At 42.2% G+C, this 10,903-nt stretch overlaps 1 protein-coding gene across 1 annotated transcript; it reads right to left on the bottom strand.

Annotated features, from left to right (window-relative positions):
• Positions 1-102: 102 nt before the first annotated feature.
• On the bottom strand, positions 103-6,134 carry cyp11c1 (cytochrome P450, family 11, subfamily C, polypeptide 1). Its single transcript, XM_075466681.1, has 9 exons — positions 5,764-6,134; positions 5,535-5,690; positions 4,402-4,616; positions 3,229-3,432; positions 2,964-3,145; positions 2,721-2,887; positions 1,608-1,686; positions 1,294-1,506; positions 103-362 (listed from the first exon to the last, which is right to left on the bottom strand). Exons 1-9 carry the CDS (start codon positions 6,081-6,083, stop codon positions 252-254), a joined length of 1,647 nt encoding a protein of 548 aa, XP_075322796.1. The 5' UTR covers positions 6,084-6,134; the 3' UTR covers positions 103-251.
• Between the last annotated feature and the right edge of the window lie 4,769 nt (positions 6,135-10,903).

Below are 10,903 nucleotides of genomic sequence, written 5' to 3'. Positions count from 1 at the left end.
TTAAGGAAATCAATGTGTTAGTGTGAGTTTTAGCGCCATCCATTGGACAGAAGCGGCGACGGTGCTTTTGCAAGCTCAGACATGTTAAAGACAAGAGGGTAGGTGGAACTAACACTTTATTTGTCTGCATCATAAGTAAATGCAAAGCATAAGGATGCACAAAAGGCTCATCGTTAAGAAGAACGAGGAATGAAGAAGTAAACCGTTCTAAACTGGGTGATTAAATGATGGCACAATCTTTCTTTTTTGTGTCAAAGCTTGCTGAAAGTGATCCTTGGTTGAGTCTCTGGCTGGAGGATGAGGGTTACGGTGGTTTTGAGATCCTCTGAGGAAGGCACGCTGAGATGGAAGCTCAGCAGGATCTAGACAAAGAGAGAGGAGGATGGGGGGTGATGATGAAGGAGTCAAGACAAGACAGAATTTTTAAAGGATACTTGTATTTTACTAGAGTATTTACACTTTATGCTACTGTATAGTTTTACTCCACAACAAATCAAAGTGAAAAGCCATGTTACTGCTTTTCTATTAAAGGTGTCGTAAGCATTTATTCCAACGAGTTTCTCTCTTGAACTTCTACTTTGGTTCATCTTTATTGTTCTCCGTCATTAATATTTAATTTACACCTCTACAAGCTTGTAGCTCTTTGAACCCCCAACCTATAAAAATGAAAACTATAATCACCAAAGCAGGATGAAAAAAAATCAATCATAAACGGGTGCAAAAAGGCCACAAAGTGGCACAAGATTGCACAAAATATCTGTAAACTACACAGTTGGAGGTACATGACATCCACAAACTATATTGACATGATTTGTGGTTGTTTTGTGTCTTTTTCAGGCTGTATGTCTAACACTTTAAAGTGAGAAGTGTGAGGCCTTTTCCCTGTTTGTGGCCAGCGGTCTGTTGGTTCGCAGTATGTACAGATGCTGCCTAGCTTTACATGAACTTGCTAAACCCAGTTTCACCTCAATCCGGTCAGGTAAAAAGCTCTTAGAGAAGTCAGTTTATTTCAACAACTCCATAATATTTCAGGTAAAATCAACTCTGACTTTTATGAGCTATAAAAGTTTTTTTTTCATTCGTGTTACTGGTACTTTTACTGAAGAACCTGAGCACTGCCTGGCAGACTCAGGTTTAACTTGTAAAATCTTTTATCTTTCCAGCTTTGTGAGTCAACATTAGCTTTTTCAGCTCTTTGCTTTATCTTTCATCATATTCTTTCTTTCTGATCCCTCTCTTATCCTTCCTGTCTTTTTTCTTACTCCTTCCTCTTTCATGTCTGCTGTCACTCACATGCATGAGCAAAAGCTGCATCTCGTTCTCAGCAATCCTCCTTCCAACGCACTGCCTCGCCCCAAACCCGAACGCCAGCGAGCGAAACCCTGTCACTTCTCCTTTCCGGCCGTCCTCCCTGTTGCTGCTCCAGCGGCTGGGGTCGAAGCGCAGTGGATGCTCAAATACCTGGGCACTCCTGCCCATTGGGTAAAGACAGGCCTGGACCATAGTCTGCGGGGGAGAGTTGATGGACAAACGTGTGGAGCTCAGATGTTGTTCTGAATGTACCAGAATCAGTTTGGTTGAAAGAAAGCCACAGTGTGGACACTCACCCCAGCAGGTATGTGGTAATTCTGAAGAACGATATCTCTGACTGGATACCGCTGCACTGTGATTCCCACTGGGTATAACCTGATAGAAACCAGCACACACACTCAGGTTCTTGTTTTCTGCATGCTACCTTTGAATTCTCACTCAAAATTCGACACAAACTCAGGATTGATACATTTCTAATGATGAAGACAAACGCTCCCAGAAAGCTGCTCTCAAGCTCAGAGCATGATTGTTTTTCATGCTCCACTGATCTAAAAGAACAAGCTATTTTTACTCTGTGACCTCAGTTTATTCCTGTTCTCAAACCACAGGTGTTGCTTTTGCTACAGGTACAGGCATCGCTTTGGAGACCATCAAGGTTCAGCTCAGCTGGGAGTGTCTGCCTTGTGAGTCTCCGAGAAAAAAATCTCTTCACCAAATCCTTTTGCTCTTAGTAATTCATAAAGTTTTTAGTTTCACTCTTCTTCAGGAGTCACTAGTTTTTCAGCACTATCACTGGATTTGTTTTGAAATTTGAACTTGACACCTATTAAACTGAAAGCTATTTTTTGACAATTGAGCTGAATATCTAATCAAACTCCCATCAAGTTCACAGTCTGCAGCAAAATGCAACTGAGCTGTCTCAAAGTAGGCTCAGATCTATGAAAAAAGAAACACAGTTATGGTATCTTGCCTGTGTTTTCCTTAAGAAATTTATTTAAAATTTATTCATTTTTTATTTTTTTTGTTAATTATTTCATGATTGAAAATATTTTGAACTCACTGAAACTTACCATCATCCACTATGATCTCAATAGTAAAGTAAAATGATCTCCTTTTAACATCAGCCAAAAACTGGAAATGTAGATGCTTCGTAGAATTTATGAAGGAGCTGTTGTACTGGATCACATTAGTATGGGGCCCATAGAATCCTGTAAAGGCATTATAACTCCTTCTGCAGCACACATAGTTTTCTGTGTCTTACACTGTATAGAGAGGCAAGTGGCCACATACAAAATGTGTGTGTAGGTAAGTAAGGTAAGTGCAGGTAAGTGGTAAAAAAAAAAAAAAAAAAAATCCAAAGAAATAGGAGCAAGAAACCCTCTGTCGCTAAAGTGTTGGAATTTCTGTACCTGAGAACCTCTTTGATTGTGCCTTTCAGTAGTGGTGCACCCTGCAGGGCCTTCTGAGGGTTACCGCCTGATTGTGCCCATGACATCCTCACCTGCTGCCTGACCCTGTCCTGCACCTCCGGGTTGCGTCCCAGCTCAAACAGAGCAAACTGCAGGGGTACGGCTGTCTGCAGATAGGATGGGATAAGAGGTGACACAGACCGAGGCCAAGGAAGACAATCGCAAAAATATACAAACACACACCGTGTCAACCCCTCCAGCCATCAGCTCAGTGACGTTGGCTTTGATGACGTCCAGAGATAGCGTCCCTTTCTCCATAAGTTGCCCCAGAACTCCTGTGTACCGCCCCTCAGCTGCCCCAGCCACAGACCTTGGACTCGGGGAGGATGACAGGCGCTGGTATGCCTTCTGGATCCTCTCTTCCGCTGGAAGAAGCAAAAGACAAGATGACTGAGACAGGAAAAAGAGATTAACCTGGACTCCAATAAGTGCTTGTAGCTTTTCCCACCATGACTGAAGATGTGGTCCCACGCTGTGGCATGCTGGGTCCACAGGGGAGCGCCGACGCGGAGCAGCAGGCGAGGTGGTAGGTAGAGGAGTGGAGGGGTGGTTGTGAGCATCCGCTCCACTGCCCAGATGAACTTCTGAGACTCCAGCGAGGGAGATGAAGAGAAGAGGCCGATCCTCTCTCCATAGATCACATGGCAACTGGCTGCAGGGGGGACAGCTGAGTGAACAAACAAACTAAACAAGCACAAACACTTCAGAGAATAATGGACTCAGTTTGAGATGTTTTCTTAAATTATTTGTGCAGCATTCTGACTCATGTTTTCAGTTTGTAAATTTAAGATCTGGGTTGAACACATTCTGTGAGCACTTGATTTTATTCATTTTTAACAACATCTTCCTCCCAGACAGAGAGATGACATTTATCAAATCCTCCTCAACATAGACAATCTATTTTGTTTTCTGTGTGCATATGATGTCTCAAAGGAACTGCAACCCCCTCCCTCACACGTCCTTTGCCTGGCAGACTTGCTTGGGTGACATTAACCTCACATCAACCACAAGGATAGAGTTTCTCCCCACTCTGGATTAGCTCTTGGTTTTGTGTGCTGTGGCCCATCAAGATCAGAGCAACATGACTCAATGTCATCAGGTTCACACTCACGTACACTCAGAAGTGTATATTGCGCTGAGTCACACAAGGATTCACACTTGTGAACGTGGTGTAATGTAGTTAGACACATGAAAGGAGCAGACCTGCAAAAGAAATGCTGCAGCTTTGATCATCTCTATTTTTAGAGCGGCATGTTCTCCTTGACCTCCTGCATGTTGAATATGTTAAGGGCAGATGCACTTCAATGAATAAAGTTTGGTTCCCGTACAGGGCTGGAATGTTTTCAAATTAAAGCATGGAGATGGGACACGGTGACATATGTGCAAGGGGAAAGCTTTTCTTTTGAAGTATTTCAAATGGTTATGCTCTGGCAGATTGTGTAACCCCCTGTGATGTCAGAAGCTGTCGCAGCCTGCGTCAGCATTTGAGACTTTTAGGCTGAGTGAGAGCGTGACGCAAGAGGGAGGGGAGCCGAATTTAGTGACCTCAGTGTAAATAAAATCATGTCGAGTTCAGCACGTGACAAGTGGAAAAACCAGGGTGATGGGGATGACCTCCAACCTTCCAGTGCAAAGCGGAAAAGGTCAGGACTGGGATCGATGGTGAGACTGCGTTTGCCCTCCTCTCCTCTTCCCTCCTTCTCCACTCTCGTCTGCAGCATTCGACAGAAGTCTTTTGCCACTTCATCAAGTAGGGGGAGAAAGCGCGTTATGGCCGCACTCATCATCACCTCCTTGTTGAGCTGCAGACGGTCAGTTCTCCACTCCTCGCCATTCCTGCGGAGTCACAGTGAAGCATTAAAATAGGCCCATTTAACAAGTTCCCTGTGAAGCAAAGAGTGGGGGTTTATAGCACATGCACCTCTCCTTTACTGAAATAAAGTAAAGAATCTAGAGTTTCTAAAAGTTGAATGGAAGCAGAGTGATTGAACTGATGGAGCAAAAACATCCAAAACACATTCAGGTGTTTGTTTGACCATGTTTAGTGTACTGGGTGCCCATGAAAGTGAGACAATGTTAACGAGATAATTCCTTAGTTGCATATCTGATAAAAGATTTGTTAAAATTTTCTTCAGCTGCGTAATCAACCAGGAAAGTGTTGTAGTGTTATCGCACACTTTATCCTGTTCACCTGTAATGTCTCCTCTAATTTAGTGGATAATAGACCTGCGTGCCCCTTGATATAAGCGCTGCTATCCAAAATCAAACATCATGACAGCTTGTGGTCACATAGAGAGTTTTGAGATTAAGCATTTCACAGCTAAACTGAACTATGGGAAGCGCAGAAGTCAGTGTTTTTTAGCAATAAAAACTCAGGATAGCTCAGTCTTTCATCCCTTAATTTTGATCATTTTTTAATGTCCTCCAACTTAGTGGTTCAGCACTAAATAGCTGGACTTTTTCCCACTTTGGTTTTTATCCCAGAAACAATAATTCCACAGTGGGAGACGTCCATGCATGCCATCCATCAGTGAGTAGAATTGGCAGGAGGCAACCGAGACTGTGTTTCTTTTGATCCAACTTGGCTTGTTTTTCTACAGACAGACTTGTGTGTCATGGGAAGAAGGCTTTGAATTGATCTTAATCCTAAAATGCAACAACTAAAATTATGGAGGCTTTGCCCACAGAAGGGAACTGAACTGCTTACACGCATGTAAATCATGTGAGTCATTAAAGCACATATGCGGCACATACTTGAGGAAGACTCCCTTGCTGTGCTTGCGTATCTCTCGATGTGTTGCCCACGGCTGCAGGGTCATCCGTCGAGGGTGCAGCCCTTCCGATTTGAACAGCTCGCTGATGTCAGATGGCAACAGGATGTTCACGCTGCTCAGGGTGCCCACATTCTCCCTTTACACAAACACAGAAGGGCTGGTGTGAACACAAATGTACTTTACAAACGTATTGAAACGTACGCTTCTACCTGTAGATGGGGCCGAGGACGTTGAAGGTCCTCTCCATGTGCTTGTGGAGCTGCTGGAAACGATTTTCTCTCCAGAACTTCACCAGGTTGATCCAGCCATTCTTCCCTGTGTGAGGGATCTCCTCAAAGCTACGCACTCGTCCATCCACACCCTTCTTTCTGACCTCCTTCACTGCTCCTTTCCCCCCCTCTAACTTTCCATCCACTACAGTACCTGCTGCAGTCGTACTAAAACCCTTTTGTGGTGAGGTTCCTAAAAGTCTGGACACAGCGCCCTGTGCTCTGACACACACAGTCACTCCCATGGACATGCTGCTCATGGTCCAGACGAGATGTGTCAGCTGGTCTCATCCAGAGTAGATGTTGTCTCTGACTGATTATTTCTCTCCTCCAACTCCAGCCTCTTACAGAGCCTTGGATGTGGGTTATCTCTCTAATGAACTGATAGGAGATGATGATTTATGAATCTGAAGTGTCAGAGTTCAAGAGAAAGACAACAGAGCCAGAATGTCAGGCTAATGCAACACTCTCACACACACACGAGCACACAAGATAAAGGGTGAAACAGAGAGTCTCACTTGACCAAAAAAGTCTTTATTACAAGTTTTTTTGTCCAAGCTAATAAGCAAAAAATACAGTATCTAAATGGTTACACGATTATTTGGCTTCTGCTTCATATTTAAAGTCCTTCCACTAGGCAGCTTGAGACTATTTACACACCAAAATTAGCTCCACAAAAACAAAGCAGTCAAAGCAAGAAGTTTGCAGCTTAACATTTGGTGCGCAGACATTACCAATATGTGTTTGGCTCTGTTTGGTACAGTAGATGTGATACAAACTGAATATATCAAGACAAAGTAAAAACATTATCATACAAAATGAGCACATTTTATCAATTCATCACTCGGGTGAATGTTTAAATGTGAACATGTGGCCCTGAGGTTCCTTACTTGTGTATAGATCATCCAGTTGGATGTAAATCATTTAAAGAGTTGCAACAGCCTGGTACACTAGCTACGGTAGCACTAGCAGAAAAATACTGATGCGTCACCATGAGAAAACCTTCCCTTTCAGCTTATGTAACAATATTATGTCACACTGAAATATGGATTTAAAAAAAAAGTGAAATCAAACATATTTTAAACAAAACTATGACACATTAGATTCAATGTGATAATACTTTAACTTGTCATAAATCATCAGTCAGAATCATCGCTGCATCAGAATTTACTCAAAATAAACACTTCATTTAAAGTCCCCCCCCCAACCCGCCAGAAACTGTGAAATAGAAACTTCTGTCCAACATGTTGTAGTTTCACACTCCTGGCTTAAAACTCCTGAGTCATGTCGTCACATCATGTTTAATACCAGTGAGTATTAAACTGTAGTGTGTGCAAATGTTTAGTTTCATGTATTTTTGAACATCTAACCCAAACCCTGCTCTTTTAACTCCAAACCGAAGCCATCAGCAGGTGGGAGGGCAGTAAAAAAGTAAATAATGTTTGATAACGTAAATAAGTGTTTGAGCCTTGATTGTGAAATTGCTACATACTTCTCTGTGTACCAATGAGTGTATTTTGCAATCTGATATCTTGTTGGCACTGCAAATGTGTATTAGTTATTTGGTTGAAGGTCATACATAATTAACAAGATGCATCAAGTCTGCCGCCAGTTTTATGCTTTTTAAGCGCATTTTAGAAAAGATTTTAGAAAAGATAGATTATAAACTTTTTTGGCCATTACATTTAGTTCAATTCTTAAACAAGAGATAACAAAAAGAGGTGATTGCCAAGTTGAAGACTTAACCCCCCTTCCCCAGATTTGGAAGGATTTATTTCCAATTTCATCTCTTCTTGAATAGATCATTGCAATGCGCCGTGTATATCAGTCTAAATCAATGTTTTCTGTGTCATACGCCACCTTTAAATGAATCTGTCTTGGCATCACTCCACTGGTTTCTTGACTGTTTTCACCTTGGATTTGTGATTTTATGGCCTACTTTTATTGTTTTTTTTTTATTGTTTAGCAAATTTTCTTCGTCATTACAACACTGTGAGAGCACTGTGGTCATCCAACTTGCTGCTACTTAGATGTGCAAAGATGCAGATTAAATCATGGAGCTATTTGGGTGTCGAGCATTGCATGACATCCAAATAGATCATTTGTTCATTTTTCCAATTTAACATGTGCATATATTTGATTATTTCTTATTTTTCTTTGTTGTTCTACTTACAAATTTTACTTGACTGTAAAAGTCAACTTTGTTTTTGACCTTGACGATGAAGTTAAAAAAAGGAAAGTCAGAAATCCATATTCTCATCATGACAACAAGTATGATCAGACTGAGTCTGCATGTTCAGGGAAATCATAATAAAATGTCAAGTGGAAGCAGCAATCATGCTCGTTCCCACTCTAATGCCGTACTCGTTTAGAGTGTTGATCACATGACTTTACAAGAGTCCCTATTTGTCAGCATAGAAGTGGACTTCCTGCTGGCTTTCCTGCCTGTGAGCGCCGCCGTGTTGAAGCTGAGGCCTCGAAAGGCGCGTAGCAGGCTGAAGCTGTCGTCCTTGGTTTTGGTATCCTGCTGAATCATCTTCGACAGCTCGTGGGGGAGAGACACTTTGCCGCCAGCAGACCTCAGGTGGTTTGTGTCCTTAGGGCTCTGGATCATTTTGGAAAAACAGGAGAAGAAGAGGGTTGAGGGCTCAGAAAGATGCTAAAAATAAAAACTGGATAATCAAAATGAACCCCACATTTGTGTCCACATTGGTCATTAGACACTAACGTGCAGCAAGGATGGAAAAGAAATTAAAAACATCTGTAAATTAAAAGAAATTCTTCTATGAACAATAACTTCACTGTCTGTAAAAATCTGCATGTTTAGAATTTTGGTCTTTCAAATGAATGACTAATGTTTGATGTCTAATGATTAAAGGGAGAGTTTTCCCCCAGTGGTTTGTATTTCAGATATCTTTATCAAGCCATTTGGAAAATAACCTCTTTACTGAAAGAATACAAGAAAACACTCATTTAAACTCTTCTTTTTCTGTTGCTTAAACAGGTGGTTGGCGCACTGCCTGCAAGTACCAGAGTCTAGAGTGAAACCACTGATTGATAAGCGGATTTTCATGCGATACTTCGGTATGGCTGACATAAAAAGAATCGCAGACTCATCTGCAAAATTCCCCATCAGACTGCACACAAAGAAAAGCCTGTGAGAAATCTGTCAGACAATAGTGCTTGTGGAAATGAGAAATATGAACAAGAACCCATGAGGAAAGATCCATTTTTAAAAGAATGATCAAATAAGCGTGTGAATATTTTGAAAGAAGTTTGAATAAGATTTCAGAGAAAAGTCAAAACAGCAGAAAGTCCAGGCTGGTCAGACAGAAACACAAGAAATAAGCATGTCCTCTTTAGAAGTGTATTTTATGGTGGAGGCTTTTAATGTGTTACAATTATGCTGTTTCCATGGTGCCAACATGTAATTTCAACACATTATGTGCCACCAACACATAGTGTCATGTCATGCTTATTTCCTGTGTGTGTGTGTGTGTGTGTGTTTGTGTGTGTGTGTGTGTGTGTTGTATAAAAGCATACAGCCTTGTGTAACAACTGCTTCACATCAGATAAAATCATGTGCCTCAGACCTGAAACTGTAGCAACAACATGATTTATGATGTGTTGCTCTGACAAACCTCAAACAGCCGATGCTTTCTCCTGAAGTGAGCTCTCATGGCTGCTCTCTCTGCGTTCTTCTGCGCATTCATCGCCTCCCGCAGCTTCCTGTGAACACACACAGCCCTGAAGTATTACAGACAGCATTCAGCTAAAAGCAACGTGTGCTACCTCAGCTCATTTCAGCTGCCTCCTCTAATGACTTCATGATGCAGTGGTGGATGTGAGACTTTGGAAAGCGCCGCACTAAAGAAAACCCTTTTGATGGTTTAATTGCCATTGAGTGTTCTCACGGGGTGAATTACATTTGGCAAAAATTTTTATTCCTCGGGTGAAACTTAATTTACAGAACAACACCTGCTCACAGCATGTGCACTTAAGGCTCCTCTGTTATTTATTCTTATGGTACTCAGCCTGTTGCTCAAGTTTTTGTGGCACTTTACAGCACCTCCAAATGCTTTTTCCTTATTTATGTTAACAAAGTGCAATAATCAGATAATAAATGCTTATAACTGCTTTTATACAATTGATCTAAAAGACTTGCTTATTGTGACAAATAAAACCTAAAATAAACAGTGTAGGTTTGTAATTTTGTATTCTTACAGCTGTAGTTTACTTAAAGCATTTGCCTATTTCCTCCCCCACTCTGCATGATGCACACTGTCCACTTGCCTCTTCTTCTCCAGTTCTATTTGGTACGGGCGAATGACTGTCGGGTCTTTGGGAGGCGCACTTCGCAGGGGAGGGGTCTTCCCCAACATGCTGCATCCCCCGCGGCCTCTCGTGCCTCTGCTCCTCTTCCTCCTGCGTTTGGCGCACAGCCACCTCCCCTTTGCCCCTGAAACACAGCCGGTCAGCTTCCTGATGGGTCTCCTCAGCGACTTTTTCACTCTCACTATAGACTCCATGATGAACGGCAGCTCTCGGGCAGAGTGGGAGCGACCACACCCCTACTTCCTCGACAGGTGACGGGTGGAAATGTAATGGTTTTCTCCTTCGCACATGTTGTGTAGCTCTGGCAGTCTCACATCTCGCAGCAATAATTCAGGTTGAGACCTGCCAAGGACAAGGACGGCAGTCAGACAAGGCTCAGACACCGACTTTGGCCTCACACGCACACCGCTTACATACACAGATGAAGTGTTTATCATCTAGAGGAGGTTAAGGAGGTTACTAAAATGGAAAGCTGGAACCCACACAAGGACAGAAAGTGAAAAATATTACTCTATATGAATTACAGAGTTTATTTTTAAGGTTGATTGTTTATTCACACACAACGCCAACTTATCATGGTCCTCCGGTCCACAGTATTCTTACCCATGCAGGTGGTCACGGTTGGATAGCTGCTTACAGCATGAAATCCCGATAAAGCAGCCAGCCAGATGGCCTTCAACACCACCACCTGCAGACAATCCCCAAAGCTTCAAAACAAATTGGAGAAAAGAAGAATAAAAGATAG

Source organism: Odontesthes bonariensis, chromosome 5, assembly GCF_027942865.1.
Source record: "Odontesthes bonariensis isolate fOdoBon6 chromosome 5, fOdoBon6.hap1, whole genome shotgun sequence".
Classification (NCBI taxonomy): Eukaryota; Metazoa; Chordata; class Actinopteri; order Atheriniformes; family Atherinopsidae; genus Odontesthes; species Odontesthes bonariensis.
This window is presented reverse-complemented; position numbering and strand designations above follow the sequence as displayed.